Source organism: Pristiophorus japonicus, chromosome 8 (assembly GCF_044704955.1).
Source record: "Pristiophorus japonicus isolate sPriJap1 chromosome 8, sPriJap1.hap1, whole genome shotgun sequence".
NCBI classification, from domain to species: Eukaryota; Metazoa; Chordata; class Chondrichthyes; family Pristiophoridae; genus Pristiophorus; species Pristiophorus japonicus.
This window is the reverse complement of record NC_091984.1, coordinates 28,135,151-28,156,737: the sequence shown is the minus strand read 5'-3', so window position 1 is coordinate 28,156,737 and position 21,587 is coordinate 28,135,151. Positions and strand designations below refer to the sequence as shown.

Here is a 21,587-nt window from a genome sequence, read left to right as displayed (position 1 = left end):
ACCGAAGTCATGATTGGAAATCGGCACGAAAGAAAAACATGACTTGCATTTATATAGCGCCTTTCATGACCACCAGACGTCTCAAAGTGTTTTACAGCCAATGAACTACTTTTGGAGTGTAGTCACTGTTGTAATGTGGGAAACGCGGCAGCCAACATGCGCACAGCAAGCTCCCACAGACAGCAATGTGATAATGACCAGATAATCTGTCTCTGTTATGTTGATTGAGGGATAAATATCGGCCTGGACACCGGGGAGAATTCTCATGCTCTTCTTCAAAAATAGTGCCATGGGATCATTTACGTCCACCTGAGAGGACAGACATCTCATCCGATAGACTGTATCTTTTAATACTGTTAAATAATGTCACGCTAATATGATGCAACCTCACAGACTCTTTCATTCTGAGGTTTCAGTAACGTAACTTTAGAAGAATTCTTTGATGTTTTGGAAGGATCGAACTCTGTGCAAACAAGCATTCACCTTCAAACCCTAACCCATTGAAAGGGCACTTTCACATTAGAAGGGTTGCAGCTGGTAACAGAGGTGCAGTGCTCCCGCATAGATCCCACACAGACCCATCAGGGTGCGCATCTCCGATTTCCTGTATCCCACCGCCGGTGGCCGTGGTTTCAGCTGCCTGGGCCCCAAGACCTGGAATTCCCTCCCTAAACCTCTCCGCCTCTCTACCTCTGTGTCCTCCTTTAAGACGCTCCTTAAATCCTATCTGTCCTGGCCAATGTTTATCCCTCAACCAACGTCACAAATAAACAGATTATCTGGTCATTGTCACATTGCTGTTTGTGAGAGCTTACTGTGTGCAAATTGGCTGGCCACGTTTTCTACATTACAACAGCACTTCAAAAATACTGTCTGTAAAGCGCTTTGGAATACCCCGAGGTTGTGAAAGGCGCTATATAAATGCAAGACTTTCTTTCTTTACGTCTTTGACCAAACATTTGGTCACCTATCCTAATATCTCCTTATGTGGCTTGGTGTGAAATTGTGTCTGATAATCGCTCTTATGAAGCGCCTTGGGATGTGTTAAAGGTGCTAGAAAAAGTAAGTTGTGCAGTTCTGTTCTCTGTACTCTTGTGTTTATACAGCCCAGCCTGAAGAGATGGTAAAGAAATTGTGGCTTTCTGACTCCCCCAGCAGATCAAGCACCTCTTGTCGCCACAAGTTTAATGCGGGGAGTCTGCTCTGCTTGGCTAGACACCTCTGCTGTTGGGCCTTGCGCGTTAGGCTGCCACGTGCAGCAGGTGAACTGTTGGCTGCCGATATCGAAGTGGGACAAAGTCTCTCACCAAATAATGGAATCAAAACTAAATAAGTGTGGAGTGGACTGTCTCCACCGTGCTCACAGTTTCAGCAGATTCCTGTGCACAGCTGCCACCAGTTTCCCTTTAGGCAATCTAGGCGTGAGCCAGGGTTCACCCAGGAGTGTCTGATAGACTGATAATTGCATTCTGCAGTCTTCACCAAGTGTTTGGAAATACTACTGTCTGATAATAATAATGGCCCCTGTTTCTGTGCTGTACACTTCATGTAATTCTATGTCACATATAAACACTGGGGTTCAGTTTAGGTCCCACCCAGAGTCTTTATATGTTTTCCTACATTGCAACAGTGATGACGCTGCAAAAATTACTTCATTGGTCATGAAACACTTTGGGACGACGTGAGGATATGAAAGGCACTACCGAAATGCTCTTCCTTTCTTTCTTTCTTTCTTTCTTTCTTTCTTTCTTTCTTTCTTTCTTTCTTTCTTTCTTTCTTTCTTTCTTTCTTTCTTTCTTTCTTTCTTTCTTTCTTTCTTTCTTTCTTTTCTTTTCTTTTCTTTTCTTTTCTTTTCTTTCCCCACAATAGCCTGGTTTAAATCAAATTATTTTGGATCTGGGTTTTTTTTTTTAAAAAGAAAGTTCAGAAAGTTTTCAAAATTATTTGAGGATGAGTTGAGTGCACTCTGTTTGTTCGAAGTATCCAGGAAGAGTTGCGTTTAATTGGATCAGGGAGAGGGGGGAAGTTTCCAAAAGTTTGGCGAATACATAGACAAACACAGTGGAGTCACAGGTGAGCACAAGCAGCTCACCAAATGGATGCCAGCTCACAAAACTACCAGCCGTTTGACTAAAATGACCACAGTCTTTAATATTTTCACAAGACCTAAGGAAAGGCATGAAGGATTTCTGATGGGATTAGATGCAGCTTCTCTCTCTTACCGGAGGTGTCACTGCAGAGGAAAAGAAAGAGAGGCTTGCATTTATATAGCGGCTTTCACGACCTCAGGATGTCCCAAAGCGCTTTACAGCCATTGAAGTACTTTTGAAGTGTAGTCACTGTTGTAATGTAGGACTGACAGAAATGGTTGTGTAATTTGCTGGGGCTCCCAGTGCATGGTGGGATGAATTCCACAGCACCGGCAACGACACAGAGCCAGCTGGCTGCATGCGGTGCCTTGAAAGCCGCAATCCCGGCTATCGTGGCTTGCTGATGACTGGAAGAGCTCGGTAGAGGCCTGTGAAAACCACATTGAGGGCCTGTCTGTATTGGCGGGTGAGGGATGTGGCGGAGATGGGAAGAGGGCAAGCGATGCTGGCAGTAGCTGCTGACATTGGTTCCGACTTCCTTGTTGGCAGAAAATGTGGTGTAAAGAGAGCCGGAACTGAGCCGAGGCATGGCGCCTGCAGCCAGATCCAAATGAGTTATTCCAGTATCAGTAATGGTAACCATGAAACTACCAGATTGTTGTAAAATCCATCTAATTCGCTACAACAACAACTTATATTTATATAGCGCCTCTAATGTAGTAAATCGTCCCAAGGCGCTTCACAGGAGTGTTATAAGACAAAAATTTGACACCGAGCCACATAAGAAGAAATTATGGCACATGACCAAAAGTTGGTCAAAGAGGTAGGTTTTAAAGAGCATCTTAAAAGCAGGAAGAGAGGCGGAGAGGTTTAGGGAGGGAGTTCCAGAGCTTAAGGCCTAGTTAACAGAAGGCACAGCCATCAATGGTTGAGCGATTATAATCAGGGATGCTCAAGAGGGCAGAATTTGAGGAGCACAGATATCTCTGAGGGTAATGTCCTTTAGGGAAGGAAATCTGCCGTCCTTAACCGGTCTGGCCTAGATGTGACTCCAGACCCACAGTTGACTCTTAACAGCCCTCTGGAAATGGCGGCTCACCCCCACCTTTTTGAGGGCAATTAGTGGTGGACGATAAATGCGGGCCTTGCCGGTGACGCCTGTCATGTATTCTACATGGCTACTGTTGGTACTATCTCTAGGTGTGCCAACAGAGGGCACAGCAGTGGGAGACTCGTGGGTTACCTGTACAGGTGTGCCAGGCCTAGTAATAAAGTACTAAGGTCACTACAGTTCAAGTACAACACACTGCCTCGTGGAGTCATTGTTAGAGCATCTAAGGACACAACAACTGGCGACAAGATTACGAACTTTCACGCGGAAATGGCTGCCCTTGGTACATTGCAGCAGTTCGCCGATGGTGATGATTGGAACGCCTTTGTGGAGAGGCTAGAACACTTCTTCACAGCAAACGACCTGGCAGGAGATGACCCGGCCGCACTGGCTGATAAGCGCCGCGCTATCCTGCTAACCAGTTGTGGCCCAACGTCTATGGCCTCGTCAGGGACTTGCTGGCACCAGCAAAGACAACAACCAAGTCGTACAAGGAGCTCGTAACCCTGATCCAGGAGCAACTCAAGCCCAAGGAGAGCATCTTCACAGTCAGAAGCTGGTTCTACATCCACCGATGGCCCGAAGGCCAGGAAGTAGCGAAGTACGCCGCAGACCTTAGGAGGCTGGAGGCACCGTGCGAGTTCAGCACCCACCTCAACAAAGCGCTGCGGGACATTTTTGTTATTGGAATTGGCCATGAGGGCCTTCTTCACAAGCTACTGTCAGCAGATACCACAGTCACACTGCAGAAGGCCATCTCTGTGAGCCAGGCATTCATGACCTCGACCTGCGGTTCTAGGCAGATGTCTCACCCTCAGAACTCAAACCGGCAGGTACTGTGCACAGAGGGGTGCCGTTCAGGAGCTGGATTGTAGAGCACGAATCCTCTCAGGCAAGAGAGAACAGGCCCCCGAGTCCCTTAACTCAGAGTCTGCTGAGGGGGGCTAATCGAGTAGCTCCATGCTGGCGTTGCGGAGGGAATCACAGGGCTCACCAGTGCCGTTTTAAAGACTGTGTGTAAAGGCTGCAGCACAAAGGGCCACCTCCAGCGAATGTGTAAAAGAAATAGGACTCACTGTGTTGATGAGGAGTCCGCAGATGGCCATGAATCCAGTGTGGATTATGAATTGTTAGACAGAGAGGCAGCCCAGTCCAACGGGGAGGTACATAGCATGTTTACCTGCACCACCGAGTGCTCCCCGCTGAAGATGGAAGTTGAGATAGAGGGAAGTCCAGTCTTCATTTAATTGGACACGGGGGTGAGCCAGTCAGTGACGAATCAATGAGAAGCTATGGGACAATCCGGCTGAACGACCCGAGTTGGCCCCGGTCCAGGCAAAGCTGCACACCTACACCAATGAAATCATCCCAGTCGTTGGTAGTGTGAATGTAAAGGTACTCCATGATGGCGCGGTGCACAAATTACCTCTGTGGACTGTTGCAGGTGATGGACCAACGCTGCTCGGCAGAAGGTGGATGGAGAAGATCCATTGGAAGTGGGAAGACTTCATCCCTCCAGCGATTGAAGCCCTCTGCGCTCAGAGGCAAAGCAAGGCCTCACTTGAGGGTGGACCCGGCACCAGAGAGCAGACCAGCACAGCACCCGAGACACAGACCACTCAGCACGACTGCGTGGAGATGATCCAGCTGAGACAGCCCGAACGCACCATCCAGGCTCCAGTGGCAGGACTCCGGAGGAAGAAAATCGGATCCAGAAGCAACTTCCCATCTGCGGAGGCAGAACCTGGGGAGAAGAGGATCACTGCAGTCAACATCGTGGACGAAGGAAAGATGGCACCCGAACCACGAGCTGATGCGCGGAAGACAAAGGTGGCCGCGGACAGACCACGAGGTGCAGCGCTGATGGAGCAACATGTGGCACCAAACGAAGAAGCGGATTGGGATAAAGCAAGCAAGGCTCTCTTAAAGGAGGCCTGCAACCCACTACAATTAAAGGGACAGTTCCACACATTTAAGCAATGTAACAGTAATTGTAAGCTAGAGGCAAAAGGTGCTACGGATTATGTTAAGTGTGTAACTGATCATGTAAAATGTGTAACTGATAATCGGAATTGTGTACATGCAACCAGCGAGGAAAAGTCGCGCGATTGTGATCGGACCCCTAGAGTGTCCATCATAAGTAAGGAAAAGCTGCGCGATGTAGGACTCCCTCTTCATGCAGCCAATGCAGTAGGCAGACACCCATCGGGTGCACAAAGGTTTAGCGAGCTACCCAAAGCTGTAGCCTACTTCCCGGGGACCAGAGTCATGTACCATGGAGTGTGGCCACAAGCAGCCAACACACACGAGCTGCGAAGCAAGCGACCTCAGCAGGGCAACGGCAACGGCAACGGTATTGATACCATGCCCTGGGTCGGCTCTATCTCTCAGGCAACCGATGGCCCCAACGGCCACAAGACTGAAGGAGCAGACTGCACCAAGGCCATACCCCTAGATGTAGGGTCACCCGCCACTGGTCCCCCAGAGGAAACAAGCACCAGCCAGGATCCCAAACCAAACAACGCTCAGGCCAGCGAGTCAGCAGTTCCCTGTGCACGGCTAGACGACAGTTCCTCAGGGAGCAGCTGTGACCCAGGGCGTAAAGAAAGGACAGGGAGGTCACAGACATCTGTGAACCTGCCCGACGCTAGGGGCCACGGCAACAGCCCCGAGAGCAGGCTACGCGAGCCAACTGGGTTCCCACTGCCAGCACCGGGCACTGAGCCACCACCAGACTGCAGGGTCACTACCCAGCAGCTCCGGAACTAGCTTGTCCTCACGCACCAGTCACGACATCAACATGGCATCTAATGTATTTGTCACACCACGGAACCACAAAAAAAAACGCAAAACCCACTTACCTGAACTTGAATGGACATGAATGTCAGGAGCTCCCGTCACATCAGTGTGGGAGCGGGGGAGAATGGAGTGGTTAGGAACACACACACACACACACACACACAAACAGCAACCACCAGCACGCTACTACACCAACTACCCACCCAAGGTTGAGCTGGACTGCCAGAGGCCTACCAGACAAAACCCACATAGAGCTAAGCCCAGAGCATAGTTAAAGCAGAGGCGATTTGCACTGAGGGTTCAGGGGGGAGTGATGTCACATATTCTACATGGCTACTGTTGGTACCATAACAAGGTGTGCTACCAGAGGGCACAGCAGTGGGAGACTTGTAGGTTACCTGTACGTGTGCCTGGCTTAGTACAAAAGGCAGGACACCAGGTGTGATCCTGACTCTGGAGTTAACTAATAAAGGACTACGGTCACTACAGTTCAAGTACAACACACTGCCTCGTGGAGTCATTGTTAGAGCATCTAAGGACACAACAACGCCCACATCCCATTAACGAATAACTAAAAATTATACCAATCTCCTGCCTAACTCCAGCAGCTGCTTTGCCTCAGATCAGCAAACCCAGCCCAGATTGGGAATTGAACCTGGGACTTTCCTGGTCTGCATGAGTCAGTACCATGCTGGGCAATGCCTTCAGGAAGCATGAATTGCCATTAGGAGAGTGGGGTTAGACTAGATGGTGCAGACTTAATGGGCCGATTGGCCGTGAACTGTGCTGCATCATTCAATGGGTCTGGATGATGTTACTCGGCACATTGTTCCTTATTTCTGTGTTTTTTAATGTTCTAATTTGTTAAAAGTGGTAAAAACAGAGCAAGGGGCAGAGATTTCAACAGGTCAGTTCTTTTCCAAGAAAAAAATACAAGTAGCAGAGTTGAGTAAACTTCTCTTCACAACGTAGACCCTGAAACAGGCAGCTGATGTTGAGAGTGCTTTGTTTCCAGAACTGCATTAAAAAAAATACAGCAGCCAATTAGGAACAAAGTCTGGGCCCAAATTCCCTCTGCCACCGGTGCCTTGGGACATTTTACTTTGTTAAAGGCACTTTATAAATACCAAGAAAAGCCCGACTTCAAGTGACAGGCAGAGGAGTCGTTTGGAGCACGAGACTGGAGCGGTGGGCAAATCAAAAAAAGCTAGCCACCACAGCAGCAGAATCAACAACACGGAGCTCAGGAGCGGAGGTCGGGACGGGCGAGGAGGGGAGGTGAGGACGGGCGAGGAGGGGAGGTGGGGACGGGCGAGGAGGGGAGGTGGGGACGGGCGAGGAGGGGAGGTGAGGACGGGCGAGGAGGGGAGGTGGGGACGGGCGAGGAGGGGAGGTGGGGACGGGCGAGGAGGGGAGGTGGGGACGGGCGAGGAGGGGAGGTGGGGACGGGCGAGGAGGGGAGGTGGGGACGGGCGAGGAGGGGAGGTGAGGACGGGCGAGGAGGGGAGGTGAGGACGGGCGAGGAGGGGAGGTGGGGACGGGCGAGGAGCGGAGGTGGGGACGGGCGAGGAGGGGAGGTGAGGACGGGCGAGGAGGGGAGGTGGGGACGGGCGAGGAGGGGAGGTGGGGACCGGCGAGGAGGGGAGGTGGGGACCGGCGAGGAGCGGGGGTCGGAAGTGGCGAGGAGCGGGGGTCGGGACCGGCAAGGAGCGGAGGGAGGGAGCGACGAGATCCGGAGGTCGGGACCGGCGAGGAGCGGAGGGAGGGAGCGGGGGTCGGAAGCGGCGAGGAGCGGGGGTCGGAAGCGGCGAGGAGCGGGGGTCGGAAGCGGCGAGGAGCGGGGGTCGGAAGCGGCGAGGAGCGGAGGTCGGGACCGGCGAGGAGCGGGGGTCGGGACCGGCGAGGAGCGGAGGGAGGGACCGGCGAGGAGCGGAGGTCGGGACCTGCGAGGAGCGGAGGGAGGGAGCGGGGGTCGGAAGCGACGAGGAGCGGAGGGAGGGAGCGGGGGTCGGGACCGGCGAGGAGCGGGGGTCGGGACCGGCGAGGAGCGGAGGGAGGGACCGGCGAGGAGCGGAGGGAGGGAGCGGGGGTCGGAAGCGGCGAGGAGCGGGGGTCGGAAGCGGCGAGGAGCGGAGGTCGGGACCGGCGAGGAGCGGGGGTCGGGACCGGCGAGGAGCGGAGGGAGGGACCGGCGAGGAGCGGAGGTCGGGACCGGCGAGGAGCGGGGGTCGGGACCGGCGAGGAGCGGGGGTCGGGACCGGCGAGGAGCGGAGGTCGGGACCGGCGAGGAGCGGAGGTCGGGACCGGCGAGGAGCGGAGGGAGGGACCGGCGAGGAGCGGAGGGAGGGAGCGGGGGTCGGGACCTGCGAGGAGCGGAGGGAGGGAGCGGGGGTCGGAAGCGGCGAGGAGCGGAGGGAGGGACCGGCGAGGAGCGGGGGTCGGGACCGGCGAGGAGCGGAGGGAGGGACCGGCGAGGAGCGGAGGGAGGGAGCGGGGGTCGGGACCGGCGAGGAGCGGGGGTCGGGACCTGCGAGGAGCGGAGGGAGGGACCGGCGAGGAGCGGAGGGAGGGACCGGCGAGGAGCGGAGGGAGGGACCGGCGAGGAGCGGGGGTCGGGACCGGCGAGGAGCGGAGGGAGGGACCGGCGAGGAGCGGAGGTCGGGACCGGCGAGGAGCGGAGGTGTGGACGGGCGAGGAGCGGAGGGAGGGAGCGGGGGTCGGGACCGGCGAGGAGCGGAGGGAGGGACCGGCGAGGAGCGGAGGTCGGGACCGGCGAGGAGCGGAGGTCGGGACCGGCGAGGAGCGGAGGGAGGGAGCGGGGGTCGGAAGCGACGAGGAGCGGAGGGAGGGAGCGGGGGTCGGAAGCGACGAGGAGCGGAGGGAGGGAGCGGGGGTCGGAAGCGGCGAGGAGCGGGGGTCGGGACCGGCGAGGAGCGGGGGTCGGGACCTGCGAGGAGCGGAGGTCGGGACCGGCGAGGAGCGGAGGGAGGGACCGGCGAGGAGCGGGGGTCGGGACCGGCGAGGAGCGGAGGGAGGGACCGGCGAGGAGCGGGGGTCGGGACCTGCGAGGAGCGGAGGGAGGGACCGGCGAGGAGCGGGGGTCGGGACCTGCGAGGAGCGGGGGTGTGGACGGGCGAGGAGCGGAGGGAGGGAGCGGGGGTCGGGACCGGCGAGGAGCGGAGGGAGGGACCGGCGAGGAGCGGAGGTCGGGACCGGCGAGGAGCGGAGGTCGGGACCGGCGAGGAGCGGAGGGAGGGAGCGGGGGTCGGAAGCGACGAGGAGCGGAGGGAGGGAGCGGGGGTCGGAAGCGGCGAGGAGCGGGGGTCGGGACCGGCGAGGAGCGGGGGTCGGGACCTGCGAGGAGCGGAGGTCGGGACCGGCGAGGAGCGGAGGGAGGGACCGGCGAGGAGCGGGGGTCGGGACCGGCGAGGAGCGGAGGGAGGGACCGGCGAGGAGCGGGGGTCGGGACCTGCGAGGAGCGGAGGGAGGGACCGGCGAGGAGCGGGGGTCGGGACCTGCGAGGAGCGGAGGGAGGGACCGGCGAGGAGCGGAGGGAGGGACCGGCGAGGAGCGGGGGTCGGGACCTGCGAGGAGCGGGGGTCGGGACCGGCGAGGAGCGGGGGTCGGGACCGGCGAGGAGCGGAGGGAGGGAGCAGGGGTCGGGACCGGCGAGGAGCGGGGGTCGGGACCGGCGAGGAGTGGGGGTCAGGACCGGCGAGGAGCGGAGGGAGGGACCGGCGAGGAGTGGAGGGAGGGACTGGCGAGGAGCGGAGGGAGGGAGCAGGGGTCGGGACCTGCGAGGAGCGGAGGGAGGGACCGGCGAGGAGCGGAGGTCGGGACCTGCGAGGAGCGGAGGGAGGGACCGGCGAGGAGCGGGGGTCGGGACCGGCGAGGAGCGGGGGTCGGGACCGGCGAGGAGCGGAGGTCGGGACCTGCGAGGAGCGGAGGGAGGGACCGGCGAGGAGCGGAGGGAGGGACCTGCGAGGAGCGGAGGTCGGGACCTGCGAGGAGCGGAGGGAGGGACCGGCGAGGAGCGGGGGTCGGGACCGGCGAGGAGCGGAGGGAGGGACCGGCGAGGAGCGGAGGGAGGGACCTGCGAGGAGCGGAGGTCGGGACCGGCGAGGAGCGGAGGGAGGGACCGGCGAGGAGCGGGGGTCGGGACCGGCGAGGAGCGGGGGTCGGGACCGGCGAGGAGCGGAGGGAGGGACCGGCGAGGAGCGGGGGTCGGGACCGGCGAGGAGCGGAGGGAGGGACCTGCGAGGAGCGGAGGGAGGGACCGGCGAGGAGCGGGGGTCGGGACCGGCGAGGAGCGGGGGTCGGGACCGGCGAGGAGCGGGGGGAGGGACCGGCGAGGAGCGGGGGTCGGGTCCGGCGAGGAGCGGGGGTCGGGACCGGCGAGGAGCGGGGGTCGGGACCGGCGAGGAGCGGAGGTCGGGAGCGGCGAGGAGCGGAGGTCGGGAGCGGCGAGGAGCGGAGGGAGGACCGGCGAGGAGCGGAGGTCGGGACCGGCGAGGAGCGGAGGGAGGGACCGGCGAGGAGCGGAAGGAGGGAGCGGGGGTCGGAAGCGGCGAGGAGCGGAGGGAGGACCGGCGAGGAGCGGAGGTCGGGACCGGCGAGGAGGGAGGGAGGGAGCGGCGAGGAGCGGGGGTCGGAAGCGGCGAGGAGCGGAGGGAGGGACCGGCGAGGAGCGGGGGTCGGGACCGGCGAGGAGCGGAGGGAGGGACCGGTGAGGAGCGGAGGGAGGGAGCGGCGAGGAGCGGAGGGAGGGAGCGGGGGTCGGAAGCGGCGAGGAGCGGAGGGAGAGAGCGGCGAGGAGCGGAGGGAGGGAGCGGGGGTCGGGACCGGCGAGGAGCGGGGGTCGGGACCGGCGAGGAGCGGAGGGAGGGAGCGGCGAGGAGCGGAGGGAGGGACCGGCGAGGAGCGGAGGGAGGGAGCGGCGAGGAGCGGGGGTCGGGACCGGCGAGGAGCGGAGGGAGGGAGCGGCGAGGAGCGGAGGGAGGGAGCGGCGAGGAGCGGAGGGAGGGAGCGGCGAGGAGCGGAGGTCGGAACCGGCGAGGAGCGGGGGTCGGAAGCGGCGAGGAGCGGAGGTCGGGACCGGCGAGGAGCGGAGGGAGGGACCGGCGAGGAGCGGGGGTCGGGACCGGCGAGGAGCGGAGGGAGGGACCGGCGAGGAGCGGAGGGAGGGACCGGCGAGGAGCGGAGGGAGGGACCGGCGAGGAGCGGAGGGAGGGACCGGCGAGGAGCGGAGGGAGGGACCGGCGAGGAGCGGGGGTCGGGACCGGCGAGGAGCGGAGGGAGGGACCGGCGAGGAGCGGAGGTCGGGACCGGCGAGGAGCGGGGGTCGGGACCGGCGAGGAGCGGGGGTCGGGACCGGCGAGGAGCGGAGGGAGGGAGCAGGGGTCGGGACCGGCGAGGAGCGGGGGTCGGGACCGGCGAGGAGTGGGGGTCAGGACCGGCGAGGAGCGGAGGGAGGGACCGGCGAGGAGTGGAGGGAGGGACTGGCGAGGAGCGGAGGGAGGGACCGGCGAGGAGCGGAGGGAGGGACCGGCGAGGAGCGGAGGTCGGGACCTGCGAGGAGCGGAGGGAGGGACCGGCGAGGAGCAGGGGTCGGGACCTGCGAGGAGCGGAGGGAGGGACCGGCGAGGAGCAGGGGTCGGGACCTGCGAGGAGCGGAGGGAGGGACCGGCGAGGAGCGGAGGTCGGGACCTGCGAGGAGCGGAGGGAGGGACCGGCGAGGAGCAGGGGTCGGGACCTGCGAGGAGCGGGGGTCGGGACCGGCGAGGAGCGGGGGTCGGGACCGGCGAGGAGCGGAGGTCGGGACCTGCGAGGAGCGGAGGGAGGGACCGGCGAGGAGCGGGAGTCGGGACCGGCGAGGAGCGGAGGTCGGGACCTGCGAGGAGCGGAGGGAGGGACCGGCGAGGAGCGGGGGTCGGGACCGGCGAGGAGCGGAGGGAGGGACCGGCGAGGAGCGGAGGGAGGGACCTGCGAGGAGCGGAGGTCGGGACCGGCGAGGAGCGGAGGGAGGGACCGGCGAGGAGCGGGGGTCGGGACCGGCGAGGAGCGGAGGGAGGGACCGGCGAGGAGCGGAGGGAGGGACCTGCGAGGAGCGGAGGTCGGGACCGGCGAGGAGCGGAGGGAGGGACCGGCGAGGAGCGGGGGTCGGGACCGGCGAGGAGCGGAGGGAGGGACCGGCGAGGAGCGGGGGTCGGGACCGGCGAGGAGCGGAGGGAGGGACCGGCGAGGAGCGGGGGTCGGGACCGGCGAGGAGCGGAGGGAGGGACCGGCGAGGAGCGGGGGTCGGGACCGGCGAGGAGCGGGGGTCGGAACCGGCGAGGAGCGGGGGTCGGAAGCGGCGAGGAGCGGAGGTCGGGACCGGCGAGGAGCGGGGGTCGGGACCGGCGAGGAGCGGAGGGAGGGACCGGCGAGGAGCGGAGGGAGGGAGCGGCGAGGAGCGGAGGGAGGGAGCGGCGAGGAGCGGAGGTCGGAACCGGCGAGGAGCGGGGGTCGGAAGCGGCGAGGAGCGGAGGTCGGGACCGGCGAGGAGCGGGGGTCGGGACCGGCGAGGAGCGGAGGGAGGGACCGGCGAGGAGCGGAGGGAGGGACCGGCGAGGAGCGGAGGGAGGGACCAGCGAGGAGCGGGGGTCGGGACCGGCGAGGAGCGGGGGTCGGGACCGGCGAGGAGCGGGGGTCGGGACCGGCGAGGAGCGGGGGTCGGGACCGGCGAGGAGCGGAGGTGTGGACGGGCGAGGAGCGGAGGGAGGGAGCGGGGGTCGGAAGCGGCGAGGAGCGGAGGTGTGGACGGGCGAGGAGCGGAGGGAGGGAGCGGGGGTCGGAAGCGGCGAGGAGCGGAGGTGTGGACGGGCGAGGAGCGGAGGGAGGGAGCGGGGGTCGGAAGCGGCGAGGAGCGGAGGTGTGGACGGGCGAGGAGCGGAGGGAGGGAGCGGAGGGAGGGAGCGGGGGTCGGGACCGGCGAGGAGCGGAGGGAGGGAGCGGGGGTCGGGACCGGCGAGGAGCGGAGGGAGGGACCGGCGAGGAGCGGAGGTCGTGACCGGCGAGGAGCGGAGGGAGGGACCGGCGAGGAGCGGAGGTCGGGACCGGCGAGGAGCGGAGGGAGGGACCGGCGAGGAGCAGGGGTCGGGACCGGCGAGGAGCGGAGGGAGGGACCGGCGAGGAGCGGAGGGAGGGACCGGCGAGGAGCGGAGGGAGGGAGCGGCGAGGAGCGGAGGTCGGGACCGGCGAGGAGCGGAGGGAGGGACCGGCGAGGAGCGGAGGGAGGACCGGCGAGGAGCAGGGGTCGGAAGCGGCGAGGAGCGGAGGGAGGGAGCGGCGAGGAGCGGGGGTCGGGACCGGCGAGGAGCGGGGGTCGGAAGCGGCGAGGAGCGGAGGGAGGGACCGGCGAGGAGCAGGGGTCGGGACCGGCGAGGAGCGGGGGTCGGAAGCGGCGAGGAGCGGAGGTCGGGACCGGCGAGGAGCGGAGGGAGGGACCGGCGAGGAGCGGGGGTCGGAAGCGGCGAGGAGCGGGGGTCGGGACCGGCGAGGAGCGGAGGGAGGGACCGGCGAGGAGCGGAGGGAGGGACCGGCGAGGAGCGGAGGGAGGGAGCGGCGAGGAGCGGAGGTGTGGACGGGCGAGGAGCGGAGGGAGGGAGCGGAGGGAGGGAGCGGGGGTCGGGACCGGCGAGGAGCGGAGGGAGGGAGCGGGGGTCGGAAGCGGCGAGGAGCGGGGGTCGGGACCGGCGAGGAGCGGAGGGAGGGACCGGCGAGGAGCGGAGGGAGGGACCGGCGAGGAGCGGAGGGAGAGAGCGGCGAGGAGCGGAGGGAGGGAGCGGCGAGGAGCGGAGGGAGGGACCGGCGAGGAGCGGAGGGAGGGAGCGGGGGTCGGAAGCGGCGAGGAGCGGGGGTCGGGACCGGCGAGGAGCGGAGGGAGGGACCGGCGAGGAGCGGAGGTGTGGACGGGCGAGGAGCGGAGGGAGGGAGCGGGGGTCGGAAGCGGCGAGGAGCGGAGGTGTGGACGGGCGAGGAGCGGAGGGAGGGAGCGGAGGGAGGGAGCGGGGGTCGGGACCGGCGAGGAGCGGAGGGAGGGAGCGGCGAGGAGCGGAGGGAGGGAGCGGGGGTCGGGACCTGCGAGGAGCGGGGGTCGGGACCGGCGAGGAGCGGGGGTCGGGACCGGCGAGGAGCGGAGGGAGGGAGCGGCGAGGAGCGGAGGGAGGGAGCGGGGGTCGGAAGCGGCGAGGAGCGAAGTTCTGGACCGGCGAGGAGTGGAGGTGTGGACGGCCGAGGAGCGGAGGGAGGGAGCGGCGAAGTCCGGGGGTCGGAAGCAGAGAGGAGAAGACGGACGAGACACAGAAGAGTGGGGAAGTCGGAGCCCAGAGGTGGCACAGCTTGGACAAGACCAAGGGAAAGCGCAACACAGGCCAATAGCGAGGCTGTGAGCTTATGAGGTTCACATTGCGTTCTATGAATTCCATGTAGAGAGCGGTCCTGTGGGAAGGAGGAAGGAAGGCGAACAAGGAGTAGGTTTGAGTTTGTGTGTGTGTATTGGCACATGCAGTGGAGCCTGGTCTCTAATCGTCTTGGATCCCCTTGCCACCGGACCAAGACCTCGCTCCATCAAGCCCGCGTGGTGGTTGGTGTGTAACGGCCACTCCACGTTAAAAGAATTCACGCACAGGCATCTTCCACCGTTTAAAATTAGTTCATCAGTCACCTGAGTATTTATTTTTAGTGTCGAAGTAAGTCATCCTCGACCCTGAGGGACTCCCTGCGACTGATGATGATATAAATGCAAGTTGTTAATGTTGGTGGCCAGTGTCTAATTGACACAACAAATAATATTAGGATTTATAATTCTAGGCTTCTTTAGTTAATTAGACTTTGTACCTAAATTACATTCATGGGAGACTTCTTTCCACTGGGAAAGATATTGGGCCAACCTTTATTGGGTTATCAAAAGAGGCAGGGCCCTAATTGCTTTTGGTACGGCTTCAGTAAGTTCAATTACATCCGAATGGCTTCATAGTGATTGCCGGTCAAATGTGCAGCTCTGACTGGACTCCTCAGTGCCCACACTGGGGTGTGGCTGGGGATCAGTAGCTCATGCGTCAGAGCAGTGCCTCCCAGTAGTGTGTGCTCTACACTGGTGGCAGCAGCAACAGCAGCAACAGCAGCACTTTGGGAATGTGACTGTGGGGAGGGAGGGTGGGCGCGTTTTTAAAAAAAAAAGAAGCAGCAAAACTTCATAAATAATTCTTCAGTGCTTTGATGTTTAATCTGGCAGCGAGCCCCAGGCTGAGCCTGCTGTGCATACACAGCTCAGTTGTGTGAAAGACACTGGATTCTGTGTGTGTGTGGAGTTGCATTTTTTTTTAAACCCTCATCATTTATTGGAGGTAGGTCGAGATTGGTTATCAAGTTAGCTGTTGTTGAAGGTTCCTGTTAACTTCGTGTCCCACAGTGTCTTTGCCCATGAAGAACCCATCTGTTTTCTCTTTAGACAGCTCAGTAAAAGCACACTGTGCCGGAGCTGTGAGCTGTTGAGAGATGATGGCTTAAAGATTGCTACTTTAAAGCATAAATGTTTTCATTTTGAGTGGTGTTTTTTATTAGATATGTGTGTTTCAGCAACTATTTTCTGCTGTGCACCTCGATGTGACAATAGTTTGCTGGTTTACATGAGAACGCTTTGACGTATCGTAAAGTCTTGTCCTGTATTTTTGCCTCAGGGTCACTGCTTCTGATATTAACATTCATTAAAAGATAAAAGTGATTGTCGGCTTTGACGTGAGGTGCCCTGTGGTGATAATTGTTGGCTACATCCTTTATCCTGGTGAAGGTCATGGTGCATGTTAATGCCCTATGTCCATGGCCTTGTGAACATGTGACTGGGTAAATGATTGTCTACTTTTTAAAGAGCGCACAAGCTCTCCAGGATCTGTCGGTGCGAAATGCTTAACTTTTTTATGAAACACTTTTGTGCGACAAGTGTTTATTGCCTGACTTGCATAGCCACTGCGGCACTCTGCTCGACAGTACTTCTGGGAATCTCTCCTACACTCGCAGGGGAGCACTCTACTTAATCGACAGGCATCTCAGCTACCGATTTGCTCTGATGAAGATTTTGTTTCTTAAACTTTACACCTAACACTTTCCTTCAGTGGTCGAGGAAGTAAACTTGATTTCTTGTGGGTCGTTCCAAGATGACTGGGTGATTTTTTTTTAAAAATACTTTGGTGGTGAACACACTGAGCATCATCAGAAACCTTCTCGAAGGAGTTGATTTTAGAAATAAAAGCCTTTGGGGGAGCCAGAGGTTGGGAGACATTTTCCTGCGGTTAAGTATGAAAAGGCAGCAGTGTAGGTTGCAGTGTGACACTATAGAAAACATTGTTCTCCTCAGCATTGTTCTGTGCAGAATGAATTGCCTTTTTATAACGGTTCTTTGTGTGGGTTAAAGTGCTCTCAAGTCTGAAGTTTGTCTTGTGCTCATAAATTGGTGGCAATTTGTCTGCGAGTTTCAACTAAACATATCTGGCATTTGCTTTAAGGTTGTGATGGAGTTTTGGTCCATTTCCCAGCTGTAAAGATAGAAACCTGCTCCAAAACTTTAAATTTAAAAAAAAACACAAGTGTTGATCGAGTCAATAGTGCTGTTTATGTCAGCAAATTCAATGTAAATTAATGTTGATCAAATGTGAACCAAGTGTTGTAAACCACAGGTCTGTCATTTTAAATGTTTTATTTTGCAACTTGCTATATTGTTGAAAAGGTACAGGTGGTTAGATAATGTAACAAATGGCAGATTCAATAACTGCTTGTTAAGAACAGAGAGTTTACAATATGAAGCGGCACCAAAATGATTCTGTTTGGCTTTTAATTCCTCAGAAGGACCGAAGCTGCTTTTTATACTGCCGCTGGTTGGGGTGGGATTCTGGGAAACCTGCTCCTGGCCTTTCCACCACTAAACCCAGCCCCCTTATCCCAGCAGCAGAATCACAGATCCGTGATGTACGGATCTGCCACTGGAATAGCCGAGCCAGATTCATAGTGCTGGGAGACAAACCTGGGGAGATTCCGATGTCCCGGGAATCCGACCAAAACAAGTGGCAGTATAAAAGCAGCTAACGGGACCGTGAAGTCTGCGTGCGAATTTGCCAGCGTTCAGTGGGCGGGTGTGCCCATTGTCTGATGAGGTGCTGCTGAGCCTCATAATCCAGGAAGACCCGGGTTTGATTCCTGCTCTGTGCTCAGTTTGCCAGTCCAAGTCGGGGCAGCATTGAATGAGCTCTCCCCCTCAAAAAGCTGCGGAGGCTGGGGGCTCAATTGCAAATTCCAAAACTGAGATTGATTAATATATGTGGAGTAAGGGTGTCAAGGATGTGGAACCCAGGGCGGGTAAATGGAGTTAAGATGCAGATCTGATGTTCGAATTGAATAGCGGAACAAGCTTGCGGGGGGGGGGGGGGGGGGGCTGAATGGCCCACTATTGTTCCTACGTACAGCTGGTTTCTGCACCCTTGAGTGTTAGGAGAAATGTTAGTGATGGATCGATCCCACTCCCGATCGCTAGAGTAAATAATTCGTTATCAACTCCAATGTGCTCAGACACTGGCAGCTTCACGACTGCTGCAACAATGAATGCAAAGTCACTGTGTTCTGACAGCTATTTCAGGTCACGTGTGGCAAATGTTGCAATCTGGGGGATTTGTCGCAGATTGTCGCCCGACGTCAAATCACTTCCCCTGTTGATCGCTGTCCTATCACTCCTGCTGCCTAGTACAGATGTGCGGACGTCAGGTTTGACTGCCGCCCTCACAACTGGAAATTGTTTGGGCTCATACATGAAAAATAATCACTTGGACCTGGCCACCAGAAGTCCCAGCACAGTGTTCACATTCTCAAAGCCCCCGCAGTAAGGTACAGACATTGGTGGGTGGTGATTGAGTGATGATTGAGGGAGACGGGCAGCAAGGAGCAAATGTAAGTGACTGCTGTGTGCAGCACACATCGCCACGTTCTCCGGCCTCCCGTACCAGCCAGATGCGTCATTTGCATTGGACTTTGCAGCACCATCCTGGGCGGACCTTGGCCTGGGCAGTGAGAACTCCCTGCAACCACAATGGAGGTGTCCAGGCTCCCACCATTGGTCCCCCAACATGTCCAGCCTTGCTGGCACCGCCTTCCCACACCAACGTGAAAATGAACAGACTTTTTGGCCACAATATTTATCGGGGCGGCGAGGGGTTATGGTCGGGTTTCGCGGATGTATGGGTTTCCACGAACGGCGTGGAGTTTGAACTTCAGGGTGGGTTTGATTTCCCCCCCCCACAGCTGCCTGATGGGCAGCCTGATTGATGGGCTTGGTGTCTGTCGGACGGAGAACGGTACGACACTAGGCCGCAGCCCAGGAGCAGGACAGTATAGTGGTGGTGGACGGAGGGGGGGGGAAGAGATCATGTTGGAGGGGTGTGTTATGTCTGTAATACACTTATGAATGACTCCATGAGTCAATGTGTTTACTCAAACTGTAGTGACCTTGGTCCTTTATTCATAACTCCAGAGTGAGGCACAAGGATGGTGAGCAGCCTTTTATACTGGGCCCTGCACACCTAGGCAGGTGACCCTCAGGTCTCCCACCGCAGTGCCCTCTGGTGGACAGCCTCTGCCACGGGGGCAGGAAACCCCGGTCTCCACCAGTTGCACCCTCTAGTGGTGCCAGCATAGTATATACACAGTGTAAACCTTATTGATAGTACATCAGGTTAAAAAGTCTCCATCTTATGCAACAATACAGTGACTACAGAGAGTATATCTATAGTCTGCATCTATAACAGTGTGGGTAGAGCGTAGTTGGGGGGACTTGGTCAACGCGGGCAAGGTGAAAGAAGATTGGAGAAAGAGATGAAGGGGTTCGGTGGTTGGGTGAGTCAGGCGGGTTAGATGATCGCAGGGGAGATAGAGGTGGGACAGGGGGCGGTGGGTTGGTTTACTGGGAAGCTTGTTGGACTTGGGAAACACTCCTCCTCCTGACCCACAAGCACTGCTGTAAAGGCACCTACCTCATAGATACAGCCCTTCTCGCTCCCTCCTTCTACCCACTGGGTTTCTCAGGGCCAGGGAAACCCGGCTGAGAGCAGTTACAAATACAAATCATGATAAAATGGAGGCACTTTGCCTCCTTAAAGGGTTTCAATGAGAGTGGATTGGTCGCCCGATTCTCGTCCTGCCTCTGCTAAAACCAGCCATTTTGGGGGTTAAAATTATACCTTTCATTACCCGATTGGATAATTCTTTGGCTGTCAGTCAAGTAGCCTTCCGCGCCCCCCCCCCACCTGCCCCCTGCCCCCCTCCCTCCTCCCCCGGTCCAGTTGAATATTTGTATTGGAGAAATTACACACCTAGGGTTGTATTCCCTGGAATTTAGAAGGTTAAGCGGTGATTTTATCGGAGTTATCATGATATTAAGGTAAACTGATAGGGTAGATAGCGATAAACTATTTCCACTGGTTGGGGACCCTAGGACTAGGGGCCAGAGTCTAAAAATTAGAGTCAGGGCTTTCAGGAGTGAAGTTAGGAAACACTTCTTTACACAAAGGGTGATAGAAGTTTGGAACTCTCTTCCGCAAAGGTCAATAGACGCAAGATCAATTGTTAATTTTAAATCGGAGATTGATAGGTTTTTGTTACCCAACATTTGGACGAGGTATTAAGGGATATGGGGCAAAGGCGGTATATGGAGTTAGGTCACAGATCAGCCATGATTTCATTGAATGGCAGAACAGGCTTGAGGGGCTCAATGGCCTACTCCTGTTTCTATGTTCCAACAAACCAATAAATTAAAGTATTCAAAGAAAATGAAACAGACACAGTTTTGTTTTACGGCGTCTATGATGTTTCTCGTGGGTTGCTTACAGCAGAGTCTGGGAGTTTCACCTTTAATTCCTGGAGACTCTAGGACAGTCGGGTAGGGTTGGCGACTGTACTACCAACCTTTGCTGCTGAGATGGGCACATCAATAATGGCCAATTGGACAAGGTATCAGAGGGCAAATTCTACAAATGGGACCTCCGTTGGGAAGGGGAGTAAAGTGTAGAGGAATGTTTTTTTAATAAGATATTGTCACAAAAGGAGCTTTGCATTGTGGCCTAACCCCAAAGACCAAGGTCGGCAGACATGAATAGTAACAAATTATCACCGTCATATCAGTCCTTTCTGAAGCCTCGTGAGATGTCAAGTCAGATTTTCAGAAATCTTTGGACCTTTGGAGTTACTAAAAAATCATTTGTGGAGTGAGCTGTTAGTCATTGCTGTTAGCTATCATTAATGGACTCTAATTACCATGAAGTCTTGAAAGCTTCTTTTGTGCAATGATTAACTGGTGCCTGATTTGTTAATTTGTCTTTTGAAATGCAGAGCTGAAGATGATGGCTGCAGGGAAGTATGCGAGTTTACCTCGCAAGACCCACACTGGTCATAAGTGCTCGCTCGCATCATCAATGGAAGCACTCAACACCGGAGGGCCTCTCACCAATCAGCATTCCAGCTCGCTCCACAGTATTTCTATCCATGGCACGCTCCCGAGAAAGAGAAATGGGAATGTCTCCGTCATACCCTGTGGCATGTACAGTCCCACGGAATATCAGTTCCCGTCCCTGCAGCCCCGGTTGCGCAAAGTGTCTTGCGACATCATCGAGGAGCATCCACTACAAGATGTCATGGAATTCCATTCCAGGTAACTGATTATGGCGTTAGTTAAGTAAATACGCTGAGGGTGGATGGGCAGTGATTCAAACTGGCTGCGATGGAGGGGGCCAAGAAGGGTCCACCATCGTCGAGATGTTCACGGAGCCCCCTCCTCCCCTTTGGTGGTCTATAAACTATAGTTTTGCCAACCTGCGCATAAACTCTCTGGCGTGAGATTGGCGGGGTGTGCCCTACAGGGAGAGCGTGTATACTCCATATCAGGGAACAATCACACAGCTCAGAGACTCTTCAACACCGAGATGGGTTTCTGAATGTGCCAGATAATCAGCTTGCCAAATAAAACAATTATTGCACTGGCCTTTCTCTCTCTGTACCTCATTTTATTTTACTTTGTATCTGTCTGCATCTTGCCCCATTTCTTGAAGAAATTAGGTGAACCAGCAGTACGACGTGGAGAAGGCTGTCACAGGTTAACACGGTCTCTGCCACCTTCAGCGATTGGCTAGTTGGGGAGCGAGAGGCTTGGCAGCAGGAGGGTGCAGGTAAAGATTGTTGGCAGCAGGAAGGTGGATGTGGATGCTAAGTCCGGCAATCACAGATGGAGCTGGCCGGGGCCATTGGAGGGAGCAGTGTGTGGCGGCTCGGCCCGGAAATCGGCACAGTCCTGGCCAGCAAGACCATCAGCAGGCCGGGGCCATTGGAGGGAGCAGCGTGTGGTGGCTCGGCCTGGAAATCGGCGCGGTCCCAGCCTGCAAGGCCATTGGAGGGAGCAGCGGCCAAGCCCGGAAATCAGTGCGGTCCCGGCCTGCAAGACCATCAGCTGGCCAGGGCCATTGGAGAGAGCAGAGCGTGCTGCTGCAGGAGGGAAACGACTATGAAACCAGGTCCCT

At 58.1% G+C, this 21,587-nt stretch overlaps 1 protein-coding gene across 6 annotated transcripts in view; it reads left to right on the top strand.

Moving 5' to 3' along the window:
• Window positions 1-21,587, top strand: part of bcar3 (BCAR3 adaptor protein, NSP family member) — a 266,163-nt gene that overhangs the window by 145,662 nt on the left and 98,914 nt on the right. For 4 of the 6 annotated variants that reach the window (XM_070886616.1, XM_070886614.1, XM_070886615.1 and 1 more), the window contains one exon: window positions 20,407-20,725. In XM_070886616.1, coding sequence (XP_070742717.1) covers window positions 20,407-20,725 — 319 coding nt within the window. Of the gene's footprint in view, window positions 1-15,236; window positions 15,387-15,956; window positions 16,202-20,406; window positions 20,726-21,587 lie in introns of those variants that run through there. The other 2 variants (XM_070886617.1, XM_070886618.1) reach the window with 2 other exon arrangements.